Source organism: Epargyreus clarus, unplaced genomic scaffold, assembly GCF_041222505.1.
Source record: "Epargyreus clarus isolate Ecla_fem2 unplaced genomic scaffold, WU_Ecla_fem_2.2 ptg000010l, whole genome shotgun sequence".
Classification (NCBI taxonomy): Eukaryota; Metazoa; Arthropoda; class Insecta; order Lepidoptera; family Hesperiidae; genus Epargyreus; species Epargyreus clarus.
Genome location: NW_027332218.1, coordinates 4,929,540 through 4,951,647, shown reverse-complemented (window position 1 = coordinate 4,951,647; position 22,108 = coordinate 4,929,540). Strand labels below are relative to the sequence as shown.

General features: G+C 35.0%; 1 protein-coding gene across 2 annotated transcripts in view; it reads left to right on the top strand.

Annotated features, from left to right (window-relative positions):
- The window catches only part of Kat60 (katanin p60), a 48,793-nt gene extending 26,895 nt beyond the window's left edge, over window positions 1-21,898 (top strand). For both annotated transcript variants that reach the window (XM_073077184.1, XM_073077185.1), the window contains exons 2-10: window positions 911-1,016; window positions 13,592-13,721; window positions 15,672-15,829; window positions 16,544-16,699; window positions 17,049-17,170; window positions 17,551-17,730; window positions 19,088-19,246; window positions 19,480-19,703; window positions 20,414-21,898. In XM_073077184.1, the coding sequence (XP_072933285.1) occupies window positions 911-1,016; window positions 13,592-13,721; window positions 15,672-15,829; window positions 16,544-16,699; window positions 17,049-17,170; window positions 17,551-17,730; window positions 19,088-19,246; window positions 19,480-19,703; window positions 20,414-20,612 (1,434 nt within the window). In that variant the 3' untranslated portion in view covers window positions 20,613-21,898. The remainder of the gene's footprint in view (window positions 1-910; window positions 1,017-13,591; window positions 13,722-15,671; window positions 15,830-16,543; window positions 16,700-17,048; window positions 17,171-17,550; window positions 17,731-19,087; window positions 19,247-19,479; window positions 19,704-20,413) is intronic.
- Window positions 21,899-22,108: the final 210 nt, after the last annotated feature.

Below are 22,108 nucleotides of genomic sequence, written 5' to 3'. Positions count from 1 at the left end.
TGATACATAATAGATAATACATAGGCCCATTTTGATAGATTGTAGTGTTGGAAATACAAGGTGATACAAATTCTTCGTACTATAAATAATCTATAGTAATAATATTATAAAGAGGAAAACTTTGTTTGTTTGTTTGATTGTAATGAATACGCTAAAAACTACTGGACCGATTTTAAAAAAACATAGGCTACATTTTATATGAAATATATTTGATAAATAGATTTTGAGGCGGTATAAAGTTTGCCGGGTCAGCTAGTTAATGATAAGTTCGAATTTATCATAAAGGTAATGTTAAGGTAAAAATTAATGCAAATTTTAAGTAATTGCTTAAATACGTATGTGCTTGTTATAAAGGTAGCTTAGGAATACAGCAAACTGTCATTTTATTTGGAAATGAATAATTTATTTTGAAAACCAGCTTTTTCGTATTTTTTCTCACGAAACTCGTTCATTTAATACCCACATCGTGGGGATTGGGGGTGCATAAAAATAATAGTGTCACCATCTTGGAGCAACCGTCGAGTAGATTCAGAATGACGTCACTAAGCTAATCATGCCGTGTTAATTAATGTTTTCTTTCTTTCTTATTTCTTTCATCCAAACCAAATGTATGCAAAATTTCCAGTCAATCGGCTAGGGTAAACTGGTTTACCGTCGAAACCGCGGATGAGTGCTAGTAACGTGTCCGTGATCCCGACAAAAGCTGTCCAGAGGAACACCGTGAGGTTTTAGCCGGTAGGAGTCCGGCATATCTCTCCGCTGCACCCGCAGCTCAGAGGAATCTATGTAGGGTTAACTGGTTTAATTTTTTTTTTGCAAGAATTTATCCTTAAATGTATACGAACTAACAAGTCAAGTTTAATAGAAGCTTGTAACAAAGTCGATAATAACATTGTTCTTTGTTGTTCAGGTACAAAAGCAGATGGCGCGCGAGTACGAGCAGCTCAAGTCGACTGTGGCCACGCTGCAGATGTTCCAGCATGAAGGCGACAAGGCCATCACACCGATGACTGGAAGTGAGTACTAAAATCCTTCATATCTTATACATATCACTATTTACCAAGAGAAACGTGGTTGTGTGACGTTTTCTCTTTGTTACCTAATGTTAAGGTAGTAATTGAGCATATAGTCCATCATGGTGGTAATTGGCTTCTATCGCCATCTGTGACTGACTTCAGTTATGTCGTTGGACAGAGATGCGTTGCTGCCTCTGAAGACTAAGATGCAACGTCTCGGATAATTATGTCCCCGCACGACACCCTCGAAACTGGAACACAACAGTGCTTATACTGTTGTTATTAGGCAGAAATAGACGTGGCGGAGCTGGCTCTGCAGTCAAATCATAAAGATTCTTCCGCCTTATAATCCGCCTTTTTTTATAATATAAGAGTAGCAGACGAGCATGCAGTCCACCTGATGGTAAGTGGCTACTGCCGCCCATGGACATCTGTAATCAAGATAGGATTAGATATTCCTACCTGAGGTCGGCCACAGATGCGCCGCTACCCCTGAGGACTAAGCTGGAACGCCTCGGAAAAGTATGTCTCCCTTACCACACCCTTCAAACCGGAACACAGCAGCGCCTAACGCTGCTGTTATTAGGTATAAATAAATACCTGATAAAGGTACAAACCTATAAGTACATTTTGATGTCGTGTATTTACAGAAGTCGTTATCTCGCCAAGTAGGTGAAACCTACTAACTTATTTAAAGAAGTAATGTACATTTTTATCTTATAGAAGTAGCAAATACTCTAGGAAACCACTTTGTATTAAGTGGCACCTATTGCGTAAAGATAAATTCAAATAGGACTGGAGTGTTACATAAATCGATTTTAAACGGGTATGCGAACTGTAGATTTGATGTTAAAACCATAATAATCTTAAGTCAACGTTGTAGTCTTCAGCTATAGTCGTAGACTACCTGAAGCAGGATTCGTGGCTTACCCTCAAGTTTTACGGTGAGAACACACGGAGCGTTTTATTTGAGTCTCCGCCGTGGACGCGAAGCCGCTGCATAGAAATATGAAAAGGAAGTTGTTTCACGGCGCGTCTTATTTCCGCGGCGTGCGCGTTTGTCTGCTGTACCCGGTAGAGAAAACTCCGTAGTATCAATCCCTTTCCGTCCGATTAGCGATCATGTTCCGCCAAGTTTGTGGGCGGCTCCGAAACCACGACAGGTACGGAACCGCATAAAACTGCGGTCTAAGGCAAAACATAGTTAATATAAACGCTCCATGAGTTCTCACTCTTAGTATTAACACTACGGAATAAAGAAATACATGCACCTAGATCTAAAAAAATTCAATAAAAACACATGTCATGCATGTGTAAAATTATGCATTTACATCGCAGTAAAATGCAAATCGATGATTAAATCCATCACGTCATGTGTCCCACGCACACGTGACATTCCACCGTCAGTATACCACTTTTTAAGGTTCCGTATCCAATGGGTAAAAACGGAACGGACGTCTGTCCGTCCGTCACAGGGCTCTGTCTCTAGAACCTTAATAGATAGACAATTCATATTGTCACAAAATATGTTGTATATTGGCAGCTATAACAACAAGTGCTGAAAATAAAAAATATTTAAAATAAATGGAGGTCGCCATGCAAAAAATCGCTATCTTTCAGCGTTTTTCGCTTTATGTATTGCAATGCATTTAGGTACTTCAATGCCAGTAATAATAACAAATACAAAAAATATATGAACATTTTCGTGGTACGGAACCCACGCGAGTTCAACTAACACTTGGCCAATTATTTACAAACTATGGAGTAGTAATTAAGATAATTATGATCCAGTTGACAGAAGCTGCCTTTGGGCGTGGATTTCGAAATGTAAATGTCAGTTGTAATGAACGCGGTCTTCGGGATATATAGTTTGTGTAAATACTGGTATTTATTAAGTACCGGTATTTCACGAGGTTAAATTGTATGATTCTTGACTCTTAAAATGGTGTAACGATTGTCAACAGAGGAAAAAATGTCTCAAATTCAAGTCATGAGATGTTTACATTGATTTACTTGGAGCAATGTCAATATGTCCGTTGAATCCAAAAACGTTACGTCATTTGGAAAGACAACTTTTACTCGGCTTAAAACCATCAGTGATAAAATATATTCAAAATGTACGAATTGAACTTGAACTTCAAATCATCAGATTTGCAAATAAATAATACAAATTATCAGAAAAGGGTGCTTTATTTAAAGTCTTCGTAATCTGTCACTGTAACCAAATCATTTGCCGGGTAATAACCGATTAATTTTACGATGCAAATTATCTAGAAAGGACCGTAAAATATACTGAACTCCGCGGGAGGTACTCTCGCGTTACTGTAACAAGTGTTGAGTAGCTGCCCTTGTTTTGCAATTTGAATGCCATGCCCATATTGGAAAGGACTGGGTCTCCTTCGGGTACTCCAGGCGAAGAATGCGGGGTGGTTAACCGATTTGATTAATGACTTAAAGTAGACTTTTAGGGTACCGTACCCATTGTTTAACAGCTTGAGAAAATTTCTAACGCCTGCTTGATTCTTAAAAATCAGGTTTCTAGTTTTATTAAATTACCTGAATTGCTTAGAGAAAATAATGCACTACCGTGCCCTCAGATTCTACGTTGTCCGACCATCAGTGTGTCACAAGGCTCGTATTTTTCAAACGGTAATAGATAGGCACTTGATTTTTTACATGTCTCAAGGTCACTATAACGACGAATACTAAAAATAAACAATATACGTAAATGTTGCTCTATATTAATAGGGTCATATATTTCATGGTCCTATGGAACCCTCTATATACGAGGTTGATTCCCACTTGGCTTTTTTTGCACCTCAAGCCGAGTTTAAACTAGTCAGTTATGAAGAATGTAGTATGAAGTTTGTTTATTGATGTTGACTGTGTGAATGTGACACAAATATCTATTCAATTTCAAACTGAATAAATTATTAAGACAAGTTTGTAGATATATGTCAGTATTGATTGAGAATAAATACACTTATCGAATGCATTAGACCAGTGGTGACTCAGTGGCACACTAGACGTTCGAGTTCAAATCCAAGCCAGCTTAAAAAAATCAAAATTCTTGTGACACAATTTTTAATTAAAATTGTCGTTTTGCATGATCGAATATCCCTCAATCATATCATTATCATAAAGTGACAGCAAACTGAGCGCCTAATGACCGCCTCAGTGTCAGCATTTGAAAATAAAATTGGAAATAATCCGATAAATTTAATTTTTGGTCCGAGACACGTGTTGAATATGAGTTTTTAATTCACACACTTAATGTTCATATAATTGGTCACGTACTTCCAGCCTGGTATCTTTCCGTATTTTCTTTAATGAATAAATGGTTTATCAAAGATGATTGGGCCGTATTCGAGTATGACAGCGACCGTATTCAAGTATGTAATACGTCTAAGAGGCTTCATTGCCACCGCAACCCTACATGTGAGATATCTTAAAGACCGATTGTATCCTCCAGAGCGTTCACAGGTCAAGCCTTCGTTAGTTGGACGCCATCGAATAGTGGAAAATGTCTGCATGAAAATATCAGATGTAGCTGCTGTCGCCCATGGACATCTGTAATCATTCCTACCTGAGGTCGACAACGGATGCGCCGCTACCCTTGAGGACTAAATCGGAACGCCTCAGAAGAGTATGTCTCCCTTAACCCTCCCTTCAATCCCGAACATAGTAGTGCTTAACACTGCTGTTAGTTAGCAGAAATAGGTGTAATGGTGGCCGCCCGATTCACAGTACAAATATAATAATATAGATACTTATACTGTGCCCGAGTCGATCCAAAAAGGGTTTACTACCTTAAAAGTGAATTGATTGTTGAATGTATATCTTCACCGTTAGAATCGCACCTAACAAGACTCGGGAAATACCACTTATTGAACTGTAATCTGACAAAATAAAAAGATAAGAGTAATGGATTCACTTTCACGTTGAGTGCTTGGTTACATTACGGGCTCTGTAGACGACTTTGTATCATTATGTATATGCTTTTATTTTTATGTAAAAGCGATCCCGGTACTGATATCGTGTATAGCTTAAAAACCTTTTACCTTAAAAACTTGAGAATTTGAATATAGTTATAGGTAGGTATTCCCAAATAAAAATAATAAAAGTCACTGCGTAACGTGCCAATAAATTTTCTTTATATGCAATTCCTGTCATTTTAACATATATATAATACTGCCGTCACATCGGCGGATTATAATGACTATTTTAAGGTGACTTAGGGTTTTATTGAAATATATCGCAATCATAGTTGTGAATGGCTTAGTATCTAATTACAAAATATTTGTAGAATACTTACTTTTAAACAATTATCGCAAACAGAATAATAAAACTTTAACATAACTTCGTATGGTAGCATTTAAATTGTGAAAATGCTCTAACGCAATCAATTTAATTCCATCAGTTTTGGGCAGATTGTCCAATATCTATTTCTAATATGTCCAACAGTCGCCTTGAATATAGTATTACGAATTCAGTTTCGAGTTTCGACTAAACGATCAATGTTTTATTCAAAACGCCTACGCACAAAATTTTGTTCGAACAACAATCACTTCTTAGTTCTTACACATCGACTATTCTGTTTTATTGTACTGTAATTGTACGGTTGTTCACCTCAATTACTTTATAATAGTCTAAATTTATAGTAATAGTAATATAATTATATAGTAGGTAATAGTTTTAATTTATGTCTTCATAATAATATCTAAATTTGTTCTATTAGTTTAAAAAATAAATGCAGTGGAATGTTTCACTTGTCGTACTTTTTATTTTTCTTTTTTATTTAGACAAGTAATGAAGAAATACTTTTAATTCTATTGGCCTCAATCGAGGGTACAATCAACCTTGGAGGTTTGAATCTCAGGCATTTTGATATATGTAAAGTGTGTCAAATAAGCCAAATAAAGGTGGAACGTGCATGAAAAAGAAAAATGAAGAGCAAAAGTGTAAACTCCTCCTTTTTGGAGCCCGTTAAAAATGTGCACGCTCTCTTGTATACAATAAAAATAAAAAACACAACACACTCGATTTGAGAACTTCCTTTATTGAAAAAAAATAATAAAGTGGGCCAAATAAGCTAAATCACACCACTGAAATTAGACGTCGTCAGGTATTTAAAATGACAACAGTGTAATTCGAGCACGTACGTGTGTTCGGTGGGTTCATACCACAGAGATATATGTATAGAAATGCCACATATCTTACTATAATAGTAAGTGAGAGCTTTACAAAAATTGACCTGTCTGTGATTCACGCATTGTCGTACAGTTTTAATGAAAATATATACTTAACATGCAACTAAAATGTTAATTATACAAACAATTAACACTTGTTAAATAAATAATCATTAAGTAAATGCTTTATGTACTCTGGCGTGTCCGTGGCCCTCACTATAAAGGGAATTGACTTGTACGTGCTAAGTGCAGAAAATATAGGTGTGGTGGTGGTGCCGCCGGAGTCGAACCACAAAGGGTTCTACCACCTTCAACTAGGGTTTGTGTTTTTGTACAGCATTGTAATGTGGACACATCTATACGTTTAACATTCTGTGGTTCGTACTCACTCGCGAGGATGTTATTGGTTTACGTTGCAGTGCGATTTCCGTCACGTACTTGCGATGCAAATGTTTTTCTTAACACACAACGGTATTTACGATATTTAACATATTTATTTTGTCTGAATATTTGATATTTCAAGACATCCTAAGATTTCCGCAGATACGAGTATGTTAGAACTTAAAAGATAAATGATAGGGAATTGCTTATATTTTACGAAACTTTTATGTTTAACTAAAAAGTACGAGTATAAGTAGTAGGTTATTATTGTAAAAACAAAAACTCGAGTGCTTAAAAATAATTAATTGTAAGGAAGAAGTGCAGCTTGCACTCCTAAAATTAGAAGAACTCGGTAACATCTCAGTTACACCTAATTTGAGTTCTATGAGGTACTCTACAGAATATGATGAGGGCTCTTAAGTTTCCCTAAAATGATTCGTTTAACTGTTAAAATGACAAATACATACAAATACATGCACCAGTTCTTGTGAAAACTGAAAACGAAGTAGCAGTTTCAAGGAAACTTCCGAGAATTCCGTGTAGGTAGCTATTGGAAAATGTGTAATGTTCAGGTAGCGAGTAATTATTATTTTCTTACCATCCTCAATACAATCGATTTGAAAATATTTCTTTAAATTGGAAGGAAAGGTATTCATGAGCAGTCAGAATTGATAAGAGAACTCTATTAGATACAAACAGTCGTCATTCGTCATAAGATGGGGAAAAAAATAGATAGTCATAAGATGGGGAAAAAAGCTGGGTAGTTAGAATAAATTCAATCTTTTGTACCGTCAATAAAAAATGAACATTGGAAATTATTGTTAAAAATCCCCATTGCTTAAATAAAATTTACTGAAAAAGTAAGTAATATCCCTACCACAATTTAGACGAATACAGCGACACCTCATATGTTCAAATCCGTCACGCTGTTTAAGCTGTAGGCCGTGCCAAAGAATAAGATATAGGTATATACGCTAGAGAAACATTACCCTCCGAAGTCGGGTAAAAATCTATTTAAAATTTTATTTACTTTACATTCAATCCATTAGGATTGACGAATCATACAATTCTGACTGGCCAGTTTAAACCTTTCTAAACCTTTTATCGAATAGTAAACACGAAAATACAATACATCAAACTTAAAACCTTTCTCTCTAAACTAAATAAAGTGGTGTAAAAACGGATTTACTTTACATTAGAAATACATTGCGCTGTTTATTTTAGTTCTCGCGGACCTCCTGTCGGCGACCATAGATTAACAAAACACTAAGAAAACATTTTAATCTAATTAACACTAAAACAGACTTGCAATTTGCGTTGAATTGAAGTATAAATACATAACACAAAGTTTATATTTAATTGACCTTCAATATCATTCTGTTGCTGTAGCTTTTGGATATAAAAAAGTCAGTTTAACTAATTTTATATTTCCTTTAGTATCTTTTTTAATACATTTAATAGGTAGCCGCCGAATCCAAGTTTGGTCACGATCGCTTAGTAACGTTTTCAATAAATATGTAAGTACGTCACGAGCTCTGTGTTACTTGAATATTGTTTTTATAAGGTTTTTTGTACACCTAGCGTTTTGACGTCATTCAGTTGAAACTTAGCTGAAGTATTTATTTTCTGACAATACTAAAAGTAAAAAAAAAACAGAACTGGTCCATTTTAAAAAAGTTCATTTGTCACTATAATAACTTAAATAATAATCACAGTGCGCCGCACATTTGAAAGTGGTGGCGTGGTTCTCTTTGATTTATAAAAAATACACGTTTTAATATGCATAATTCTGTTTTATATAAATTATTATTCATTTCATAAAAAAATATGTATTTAACTTCCTTTACCTTTATATAACCACTACTACATGAAAAAACGCGCGTCTCACACGCCTGATGCGTTTCTGCCCTAAAATTACCCAATGCTGGCTGTAGTGTGGTCGCCGATCGAGCGTGGCGATCTGATAAGCGCGCTTTCCAATCAGGTTTAAATAAAGACTAGCACTGCGGTTCAGTTGAGAGCTTTTATCTAGGTATACTATTGTTCAGCTCGAATTGCTTGTTTTAGATTAGTTCGTAGTTTTGTTTTTTCAAGACTTCATCAATCGAATGTGGTGGTATTGAAGCAATTATTTTTTAAACACGATATTGTGTGAGAGGTAATAATTACAAGCTTGATGTATAAGTCAAACGGGCAACAATTTTTATAACTACATACTTCTACTTTTTAAATTGCGTTGAAATTTGGGGTTCTCATAGGACTTTGCACTATTGAGCTGATCTAATATTGTACCCAAATGCTGATCATATCAACCCTGCATCTAATAGTCTCAGAGCCAGTCACAAATTTTCATGACCAATTTCCTCTCTGGCGATAACTCTTAAAATGCTTCAGAATGTTGTATCACGAAGTCCCATTAAAGTCAGCTGCGATTCCGTTGTTGGGTTGAGCAGTGATAGCTAGAACATGTAGAAAAATATATAAATCATTTCCTCCCAATTTTGAGATTTTTTTAAATTTATAGCTAGGCTTTTATCTTGAAAAATGCTATCTTGAAGTTAGTTATTCAGCTTAGTTAAAGGGTTATTCGAACCCTTTAGTACAAACCATTTTCTTTAAAATCCTGACTGATCAAGTGGTCACATATCTTGCCATGTCTGCCTAACTTGTTCTACAAACGTGATCTTTCCAGTACCAATCAATATCACTTCGATTAATTAGCTAACCTTATGAAACAAACTTGATTGTGGTTCCTTGGTCATAAGGCACTGGTTTAATTACGAACGAGTAACGAGCGACTAATTTGCTTGAATTTTAAGTTTATTTGGCTTAGGGTAAAGTGGGACAGATGCCGCATTTTTGAAGCAAGCATGTTATTTTTTTCTTTATATTATTGACGGAAAGAGACAGAAAATGTGACGATACTTACCTTTAATTTAAAAAATAACATTAAATGTGTATTAAAAAAGTAAAGAGAATTTTTTGCCCTTAGTAAAAACTAAAAAGGCCTGATTTTAACAAAATATGAACCAATCTAATTTATGACGATAATTTTGTTTTTTGGTAATGTTTTTAATGAACGCGAGCATTCCCATACAATATATCATTCGTCGCTTATCGCTTATCCAATGTTAATTAGACAACTATAAGTAAATACTGTACGTGCACTTGCCATTCGTGATACTGGTTCGCATATGCAGCGAGTAACTGTACGTCGCCTTGGTGTTTTATGTAATTAAGATTAACCTTATGCAAATCTAGACATCCGGTAAAAAGGTCGACGTATGGAATAGAGTTACGTTCTAGTCGTAGCGTAATTACTTGTGATATTAATATATCTACTTGATTTAACTTTTACATTGTGTATTTGAATGAAATATAATTTAACTTTCGTATTTATATTTGTAGTGTTTGTATTTATGAAATAAGGGATTTTTTTAAGCTGATGATGATAACTGATGACTATTATCACTGTCCCATAGCTGGCACTATTTTTCACTAAGAAACAGTAGAAAAACCTCTTTGAGAATAACATACCATTTTCTATATTTTCCATAGTTTCAGTTCTGGCGAAGGGTGGGTTAACTGGTGGCCTGACTATTAATAACTTAGGGAACTTACGACAAATTTGAAAACAAGATGTTATCAAAAATCATTAAAACGTACTAAATAACTTATAATACGCACATAATTTTAAAAATTTTACCCCTATCCTACCCCTAATTACACATACCAATTGTGGAAATTCGTATCTTTCACTACAAATTCTTGGTTATCGTTTGTTCCGTACACCTGAGATAAATAATAGAGAATTACTAAAAAGATAAACCCAACTGTTTTAAAATATAACTATCTCACTCACAATTTAGACGAAGCCAACGACACTCCATATGCTGCAGGGAGTGCTAACGAATGAAACATACATACATACATACATACTCTCTAAAAACTATTCTCTCAATAACTAAAACATTCAATAACTAAAAACATTCCCCTCCACAGCCGTATAAAAAGAATCATTAAAACTACTAACCAATCCTTACTTTAAGTGAAATATGAAGGCATGCTAAATGCTCATAGTTATCCGCAGAGACACAGAGATTATGTTAGGTATCGAGTGAAAGAGTGTAATTACGGGAGAGAAAATGCGTTTAATACCTTAATGGCGAGGAAGAAATTGCGTATAAGTACCACTAGTGGACTCGTCTGCGAGCTATTAGGCACAAGATGAGTTGTAGAAGGGATTGAAAACTATAGTTGTATGTAGGTATTCATTTTACGGTTGATTTCGAAATATGTGGGGACTTTAGTATTTATTTGTATTGCAAGGATTTGAGACAAGCTGTAGAAGGGATGGAGAAGTATAGTTGTATGAAGGTACTCATTTTAGGGTTGATTTTGAAGTTTGTAAGTTGGTAATTTAGTAGTTGTTTACTTTTGTATTTGTTATTGCAAGGGATCAATGTTAGTGCGTTACTTAAATACAAATTGCAATGAGATGTACTAGTCGTGTAAATTTATGTTCGAAGTCCCTGGCACGGCCGAGAATCGACCATTTGATGCAGCTCGGTAATTATATATTGAATAATTTAGATATACAACTAAAATATACAGAACTAAAATGGACGAAATTAATATCTTCAATTAATCCGATAACAACCCGCGTAGCAGAGCGGTCACCTTACGGTGGCTGACGTGTCTGAGACGCTGTGGGAACTGGGTTCGATCCTCGGGCCAAACAGATATTTAAATAATGATTTTATATTTCTGTTCCGGGTCTAGATGTTGTCTTTGAGTGTCCATGGCATTAAATATTTCGCAAATATTTTTTTATAACAACTACGAATTTATTTTGATTAAGATCGCGTGAACGCTTACTAAATTACGTTTTCATATGTTACAACAGTTAATAAGTATTTCAAAGGAAAACAGCCGTTAAATACGTTTATACGCGAGAACTCATTAAGCGCACGGAAGGGCATTCCGAGGGAACGGCTTTCCTTCCAGGCTTCGAACCACTTTTGGTAGCGTTTTTTAAACGAACCCATCACTCATCTGGTTTTGAAAGTGTGCCACCTCGCGCCACGGTACCCGTTGGATGACTTGAAACTTTTACACTTTGAAACAAAGATGATAAATAGACTCCGACTTTTACAACTTGAAACTCTTGAGACAGGTATTAAATAGACTCCGATATTCTTTTTATACGATGTCACTATAGTATTTAATACACGCCTAATTCAAGATTCTGCTTTTGTAGTGAATTATATCGATTATAGAGGTACGTATTTTTGTACGGTACGGTTTATTGTACGGTATTTTTTTTCGAAGTTTATAGAAATATGTGTCTATAACATTGACAACATGGGGAATTATAACATGTAATTTTAAAAAAAACATTCCTTAAAGCGTGTATCGCGTATCTACGCTAATCAGGAGGCAGATTGAGAGAAAAAAAAACCTATTTCGAGTCTATTATTTAAGTTCGTCTACGTTACTCTCTTAATCGATACGTTAATTAGCTCGGCAATTATGATCCACCGTTACATTAATTACAAAATAACTACATGCATTATGTTCAATTAAAAAAAGGGAGTCTATACTGTTGCTTCGTCAACGTTACTCTCGATAACAGTGTCGGGTCGATGTGTTATCTGGCTCAACAAACGATACACCGTTACATTACTTACCGAACACTACATGCATTCAAACTCCTCTATTGGAAAAAATATGTCTATTCTGTTTCTTCGTCCACGGTCACCTCGATATCACTGTCGGGGCCATAAAACGCATCCAATTTTCTCTATTAAAATAAAAACAAATCTATTACAAGTCTATTTTGTTACTTCGTCAACGTTACTCTCGATAACATTGTCAGGTCGACGCGTTATCTGGCTCAACAATTATGATAAAACGTTAAATTAATTACCGAAAATTACATACATCAAATCTCCTCTATTGAAAAAATATGTCTATTCTATTTCTTCGTCTACTGTCGCCTCGATATCACTGTCGGGGAAATAAAGCGCATCCAATTTTTTCTATAAAAAAAAAACAAATATATTAGAAGTCTATTCTGTTACTTCGTCAACGTTACTCTCGATAACACTGTCGGGTCGACGCGTTATCTGGCTCAACAATTATTATGATGGACCGTTACATTAATTACAAAAAACTTAAACCTCCGTCTGGTTTCAGACGTTTTGACCTTTCAGACGTTAACTCGACGCTTTTTGTGCGTACAAAAACTGGTTGCACATTCACAGGCACTGCGTTGAAAAAGGTTTTGCTTTATAACTTGGTTCAGTAAAGATTGTTTTTAAAAATGACTTTCGTATATGTGTCTCGCTCGCGCAGTGTAGAGAAGAAGCGAGAGGGTTGGTTCAGTAAAGATTGTAATCCAATATTTTTTTTGTATATGTGTGTCGTTTACGTAGTATGTATATAAAAGAAGTGTGAGGGAAATAGAAATGACGTCACTATGGGTTACAATCTTTATTAAGTCGAGTTTAAGTGAATGCAGGTTGGTAGTTTCCCGAGCAAAAAGTGTTGGTGTTTCCGAGAACATGTTTACACGATGTCGGACGTAGTCGCCAGATCTGTATGTGATCTACTTCTCTAAGAAGAAAGGTTCGAATTAAATGTGCGTTATGTCAAAATCTATAAAGGACAAAAGGTTTAAAAAGGTGTTCCATGAGCGAAAGCGCAATACGTCCAAAATTCCAAAAATGAAGCAATGTTTTTCTATAATTCTCATAATTAATTAATTAAACATAATTAATTAAACATACAATATTTACCTACGAAAAGGTCAAATGTGTCAATTTCTGCCTACTAGAAGCAGAAACAGAGGCAAATGTAAAGAGTTAAGATATTATCTAAATGAAAAATATTAGATTGACTATTACTAAACATTATTATTTAAATTACTAATCATTATTTATTTTGGTAATTCAGAAAATAAATATAATAATATGTTTTTCTCATAATTGTTATTATTTTCAGACTACGAAGACCTGCCGACTCGGGACCAGATGTGGGCGCCGGCGCCGCACGAGATAGACCCGGACATATGGCCGCCACCGCCCGACAGAGACCCCAACGCCTGGCCACCCCCCACTAGTGTTGAACACAAGTAAGCGTTGTTACTAAGCTTTAATGTTCTTTTTGAAGATAAATCCTTTGTGGTTCGACCACGTAAAGAGTACCGCCATACTGCCTTCTGCCTTATAATAGCAGAGTTCAACCCTGCTGCGTTCCGGAGTAAAGAGTTTGAAATTTTCGAAGCATTCCAACCAAGGATAGCAACATTAGCAACGTATCTGTGGCTGACCATAGTCATAAGGACTCTTATCTGGGGTAGATTACAGATGGCCATGGACTGCAGTAGCCGCTTACCATCAGGTGGATTGCGTACTCATATAAGAGATAAGACAAGGTTTAACAACTGCTTATCAACAACAACCGGGACCAATGGCTTAACTAATGTCTGCTAAGAACGGAAACGCTCATAACAACTAGGAATGGCCCATCTGTCTTACAATCTACGCAAGCCGTATAATATTCGAATGAATAGATACGTTTTATTATTGGACATGCTTATATTTTAATGCGGATTTTAGCTATGATTTTTCTTTTTATAATATTTTTACTATACGCCACAAGGGAACCCTTTCTTCAACAAAAGACTTCACCCTCAAATCTGTTCCTGATAAGTATTAATGTCGGTTCCACAAAGGTGTGCTGATTAAAACGTCATTGTTCCGATTCAGTCTTGAGGATGGCATGGATAGCTCATTGTATTCACCTTTGAATAGTCCAAAGTTACGGTTTGGGTTGAGAAGGACGATTAATACGTAACATTTCTATGGGCCAATGAATTATGAATGATAGGATGAACGTCATTCAATTCACAAACAGTCTATGAATTATTTGTTCCTTTTTGCACGAGAAATATTCTCGTTTTAATATTTTCTTTTGAAGTTTTGAATAGGCCAGAGAAACGGATAGATTTAAAAGGACTATTTTCACGTAACATTTCTATTTCTCAATAATTATGATTGGTTGGAAGACCGTCATTCAAGCCACAAACGGTCTGTAAAATTGTTCCCTTTTGCACAAAAACTATTCGGTTTTTATATGCATTTTTAAATAGTCCTAACATACGGTACTTTAAGATTGAGAAGAAGAATTAGCACTAACATTTAAAGACATGGTTCAATTAATTACAAATGATAAAAAATCTTTCAGTCACAAGCTATTCATTGGTTACGGGCGCAACTGGCCATGTTAAGATCTTACTTAACCCATTCAATCAATCCATAACTTGTTCTAATCGACCGAGGTCGCTACCGGAAACTAGTATTAGTATAACTTCACATAACGACGTCTATTTCGAAATATCATTAACGTTTAAACCCAAAGCAATTTCCGCTGAAGTATACTTTAAATATATTTCTCTTTATATGACTTTAAAAGAGATGTTGTCAACAGCAAATAATGGCGTCGCCGTTATATTTAGCGCTAGTTAAAGGAACTTCCGTTTCTCAAACTTTTGAATGTCAGCGGCTAATGAATTTGGTTAACGTTCTCATGTTAAATTTTTTTCTAACACTCTTATGTGATTTATGTACGTCTGACATAACATACATATGTTTTTATGGAATCTTAGTTGAAATCCGTCAATGACCATTTACCCCACCTGGTTTACAACCAGAATAGAACTACATTTTGAACTTGCCAAAAAATCATAATTTAAAACGAATGACTTTACTTTTCTCAAGAATGTGTGTGCATATTCATTAATGAATTATGAATACTGAGTATTGTAAACATTGTATCAATTTGTAAAATTGAATAGCTATTTTTATTAATAGTTTCGAGTTCCATTCATGGTCAGATGTAAACTAAATTGTGAATTTTGATATTCCTTCTGCGGTAAAAATTAAATTTTCGCTAGCTGTGTATAGGCTTAAAGAGAAGCCTTAAAAAACATGTTTATTTCTTAGTTTTAGTCGATGTTGTCTTTTATATAAATATAAAATATGTATAATACTAATGGTATACTTCTGTTGTCACTCCCCAGGGGTCCACCAACGATGAAGTCAGCACGCAACAACCCACGGAACAACCGGACAGCGGACGCAAAGAAACCGACCACCGGACATCGAAACGCGACCACCTCAAATCGAAAGACCTCTGATGTGAAAAACCCCAAAATTAACACGAATAAGGCTCATAGTGGTGAGTACAACATGTTCTAACCCAGCAGTGTGTTTAATTTTAACTTTTTTTTTACTTGACGTGGTATATAAGTCTAAGCGGTCAATGTGGACAACATATATCTGTAGTCAAGTGCCTGACGACTAACGCCTGTTTTTAATAATAAATCTATCCAATGTTTCGCCTACCAAAGATCGCCATTTGATCATTTCTTCATACTAGACATTGTCAAATTTCGATTTTTGATTAGCGTAAATTGGAAAGGTAATTATTAATAAGTGGGTACATCTTATGCGATTCCTCTTTGCCATCATACCTTAAATCTTACACCAGTGGTACTGACCACTGCTATAAAACAGAAATATGTGAAACGGTGGAACCACCAGAGTCAAACTAAACGGATCTTAATAGTTAACTCATATACCTGATGATGATTTGACATGACGATATCAGGAAACCAAAAATAGCTTATATCTTTATTCCTAAACAAATTCGATTAGAATATAATAGTACTAACTGTAGTGTAGATAGTGGAAGCAAACATTTGCCCAGACTAATTGTATTACACATATTGTCTGAAACATACTGACAATACTTAGTATTACGCATACTAATATATCATAAAATATAAATTGCATGTCGTGATGGCTTTATTTCTATTAATAACTTTAAAGGAATATTTATAGTATGCCACTAGTTACCAACTTTCAACCAAATTGATGTTATTTATTCCAGCAAAAACAAAAGAAGCAAACAATAAGGACCACACGAGTAAAGACAAACAAGACAGAGACAATAATAACGGTGATACTGATGACGAGAAACACAAGGAAGACGAGAAACGCTTCGAACCACCCTCCGCTTCGGACGGAGATCTAGTCGACATGCTCGGTAAGGAAGGCACTCTTAAATGGTTTACAGCTGATTGTCAAAACTACGTAGAAAATGAAGGGTTTAATGAGCAATTACCACACGAGTTATGACAAGTAGGGTAGATAATAAATATAGTAACTTATATATGTAAAATCACATAAATGAGACTTTCAAATTACATTGACGTTTAAGTTATAGGTTAATATAATAATAAAGTCTATGTATATCTATCCATCTTTGAAAGTTTAAATTTATAATATTTCGCCTGAATCATTTTTTTTTATTTGAACTATTATTATAACCGTATATGTATTCGCTGATTAATGTCATTAGTTATTCTCATAAGCTGTTTTGTGTTGAATTACAGAAAGAGATATAGTACAAAAGAACCCTAATATAAGATGGGACGACATCGCTGACCTGACGGAAGCTAAACGCTTATTAGAAGAAGCTGTAGTCTTGCCAATGTGGATGCCTGATTTCTTCAAGGTATGATATTACAATTTGGCATAATACTCTAAATACTTCTAAATAATAAATCTAAATATTTTTTTGAAATTTGGTACACATAGAAATATACAAAAACATTCAGCAGCTAAGGCATTAATTTATTGTGTATTTAAGAATACGAATTTCAAAAGATCATAATTTAGAGACTTCTTTTAATTCTCATTCTCACTTTGACACACTCATTTAAAATAAAATTTTGTTCATAGTCTCGTGCAAACTTTTAACATGATTATACATTTGAAATAGAGTGTATTTTATTATTTAAAAATATAATTACATCATTTACAAATTTTAATTTGATTTAAATATTCTCTAATTTAATTGCTTACAAAATTTAATTCAATTCATCTGTTTTCCAGGGTATCCGCCGGCCGTGGAAGGGAGTGTTGATGGTGGGTCCCCCGGGCACCGGCAAGACGATGCTGGCGAAGGCGGTGGCCACTGAATGCGGGACCACTTTCTTCAACGTGTCCTCGTCCACGCTAACGTCAAAGTACCGCGGAGAGTCGGAGAAGCTCGTGCGGTTGTTGTTTGAAATGGTTAGTGTTTGGTGTAAATGTCGGCTCGGATAACATGTGTGATGTTAAAAAGATAGATACAATCCAAAACCTCATCATCAACCCATTAGTGTCCCACTGCTCTGGGTACGGGTCTCCTCTCAGAATGAGAAGGATTAGGCCATAGTCCACCGCGCTGGTCAAGTGCGTATTGGTAGACTTCACACACCTTTGAGATTTTTTTTTATAAATCTCTCAGGTATGTAGGTTTCCTCTCGATGTTTTCCTTCACCGTTTTAGCAAGTGATAATTAATTTCTTAATCCAAAACCTAATTGACTATTATTAATACTCTTTTTTTTGTAACATAGTCATCAAACCATTGCTGTTCTACTGTTAAGCAGGGGTTTAGGCCATAGTCCACTGCTGGCCAAGTGAGAATTAGCAGTCTTTCGATACTTTTAATAACTTTTTTGTTTTTAAATAAATCTCAGATGCTGGTTTGCTCGCAGTGTTTTCCCTAATCCGTTAAAGAATGTAACAATTAATTTCTAATATGCACATAACTATTTTAAAAGTTGGAGGTGCATGCCTTTTGGGTTTCGAACCCTGAACTCTTCGATCAAGGCTGAGTTTTAACCAAGTATGTTGCTAACATAATATAATTATTAATAATTACAAATAATTTTGAGAATCCCATAATATGAAATGAATGAATGAATTTCATCATAGTCTTAAGTATTTGCTAATTCTCTTGTAAATTATAATCAAAGAGCTTTCTTGAAATATTTGCATCACAAACAATTTCTCGTTGACATTGACACAGATACATAATTATAAATACATTATATTCATACTCACTCATAGTATTGATGAGCAGATGATATAGAATATGATACTCGATTATTGTACATAATACACATGTTTAGCAATATAATTATTAAATGAAAAAGACTATAAATAGAAATATAATAATCCAGAAAAGTATTCCTCGATAAATATATTTCCTTAAACACAATATTTATAAAGTTAAACTTCTTTTGGGGCCTTTGGGGAAAAATGATAAGAGGATTTTTTTTAAACCGACACCATAAACATTATATAGCTATGTTAATAGTGCAAATATGTCAGAAAAATGATATAATTATAATATGCGTTACGATATGTGTCGTGTCAAGTTTTAAAATTTCTAATATCTTTTGTTTTATAATATTTTTATTTCTTGCGAACGTTTCTTTTTCTGATTAAATACGACAAAGAAGCATAACTTCTTATGTATACACATTAGTACACACACAGATTTTCTTCTTTCTTCATCAGGACTCAAACTTTATATATGTAAAACAAGATTGAAACGCTTACTAAATATAACTTATTAATAAGTAATATACACCAATCAGGCGCGGTTCTACGCGCCGAGCACGATCTTCATCGACGAGATCGACTCGCTGTGCTCGCGGCGCGGCTCCGACAGCGAGCACGAGGCGTCGCGCCGCGTCAAGTCCGAGCTGCTCGTGCAGATGGACGGGCTCGGCTCCGCCACCGACGAGCCCGCTAAGGTAACCAGCTTACAGTTAATGTTAGCCAATAAAAGGTCCAGAAAATACCTTTTAAATGTGATGGCTTTTTGCGGTTTGATTATAGCGACGTCACCACTTTATTACTTGTATAGCCCGCTTCAAACTGCTAGTCCGCTCTGAATATAGAAATGTGTCGCGTCGCAACAGCAAATTGGAGATATCAGCGTATTGTAGAAATCATCGGTAACTAAAACACCATTTCGACGTCCCAGGTGGTGATGGTTCTAGCGGCGACTAACTTCCCGTGGGATATCGACGAGGCGCTCCGCCGGCGACTCGAGAAGCGCATCTACATCCCGCTGCCCACGCAGGAGGGACGCGAAGCCCTACTGCAGATCAACCTGCGCGAGGTCAAGCTGGACCCCGAGGTCGACCTCCGAGCCATCGCTAAGAAACTTGATGGGTACTCCGGCGCGGATATTACTAATGTTTGCAGGTGAGTTGCTAACAGAATAAAAAATAATTGATAGATTCGATTAATACACCATATAAATACAGGTTTGTATATTAATTATTTTCACAAATCTGAGATAAAGGTAATATAGGGACGTTTTTTCGAGAATTGGTGTTATAATCTTCATATGTTAACTTAGGAAAATGATTAAAGTCAAATTGTCCATGGACATAGCGAGTCCACGAGATTGTTGTATGCAAACAAACATGCTAACATAATTACGATTGAAGTTAACAACCAACCTTAAACATAAACGTAGTGATACACAAGCAATAGAGAAACAATTAGACTTAAGCAAAAATGTGAGACTTTTATAACATACTAGCTGACCCGGCAAACTTTGTACCGCCTCAAAATCTATTTATCAAAAATATTTCATATAAAATATAGCCTATGTTACTCGTGGATAATGTAGCTTTCGAATGGTGAAAGAATTTTTAAAATCGGTCTAGTAGTTTTTGAGCATATTCATTACAATCAAACAAACAAACAAAGTTTTCCTCTTTATTTATAATATTAGTATAGATGGACGATTATAAGTTAAACCTTCGTAAAGTTTACAAATGTCGTAAAAACTATTTCGATGTTTTAATAAATAACATGAATAAATAATTAACAACTTTAAGTATTTTAATAAAATTTTATTATTTACCTTTCTACAGCTCAAGTATATTTTGTATTTTATTCAACAGGGACGCATCAATGATGTCAATGCGTCGCAAGATCGCCGGCCTGAAGCCAGAACAAATCAAGCAACTTGCCAAGGAGGAACTCGACCTGCCAGTCACCAAACAGGACTTCATGGAAGCACTCGCCAAGTGCAACAAGTCCGTCTCCAAGGGCGACATACAGAAGTACCTCACATGGATGGCAGAATTCGGCTCCTCCTGATTGACATAGTTCCACTAGACCACCCCGTTGAGTGAAACAATAAACAATCAGTGTCAGACACGATAAACAAATCTAGTTCCGTAATTGAAAATGTGAAATTTGGACACAGTAAAATTTAAAAGCAATTTGCCTTATAGTACTAAGTAAATGAAGCACTGAGACTGTTTCAGTATTAAATATGTATGTGGAATGTTATTTTTAGTGGCATATCGAAATTAATATAGTGATGTCGTGATAAATGGTGTGTTAACAACGGACAGACGAAAACATTCCGATTGGAACAAAAAATGTATATAACTTTTATAATATATGTATGAAATTAAGAACGTTACCTTATTCGGTTTTTAATTTCGATTTCATTTATGTCCAATAAAAATTATGGTCAAATATTACTTACTGACATGTGTACATTCTCAGCACAAAAACCGCTTTGTATAAAGATTAGATAATACACTCATTAGTAAATTATAAAATGTATTGCAATTTAACAATATACTTACGCATTCCACCTGCCAATAACGACCATGTTACATTGCCTCTCACTTTTTTGTATAAGAGTGAGGCCTTCAAACGACCGCGGTCGTTTTATTGTGCATGTGGAACGCCCCCTTAACAGATCTGTCATCACATTTTGTCATTTTATTTATATGCATACACCGTGATCATTGTACTTAAATTAGGTTAATTTGAGATTTATAGATGTTTAGATATAATTTTTATGCCATAACTAATTTATGTGTACTTTTTATAGAATTTTTATAGATTTTTCAATTATGTTTATGTTATTAATAACAAAATTATTAAATATATATAGTCGGCGTATTGTAATCATTCGCTCAATTTAAATTTTAAAAGTAAACTATAGAAATATTTAGCTAAATTCTGTTAGGAGTTTCAGAGGTTGGTTGGATTCAATGTTTATTTCATTTTCTTACCAATTTTATTATTTTCTGTAAACAATTTGGTATACTAATAATAAGTAAACCCTTTCAAAATTATCATTTTGGGACCATTTTGTGACTCCCTTCCAACTAAATGTCAACCATTTTGTTAATACCAGTAACAATAGTGTTTTAAATCTTGTTATATCTTATAATAAGGTAACGATAAATTACTACATAATTATATTTTTGTTACCTAATCAATAAAATGCGAAATTAAAATTAAATTGGTCTATAACTTGTTGGTGAAGAAGATATTTTTGCAACCACGTTAATAAATTAACTCCTATGTAACAAAAACGAAATAAATCAGTTTTAAAAAATAATAAAGTCTTTATTTTTTAAATAATTTCTGGGACCGCAGTATCTATATAGCATAATAGCACAGCAAAGGAATACTTGAAATGTGCCAGTCAGGTCTGTTGTTTTTTTGTTAACGAAGGGAAACCTTCAAAAGGTACCCGGTGCCGTAGGAGCGACAAAGGGTTATGTGGGATTCTTACCGCACTAAAACTCCCCCGGTGGTCATCCTCGGCGCTGCATAGAGGACTCCAG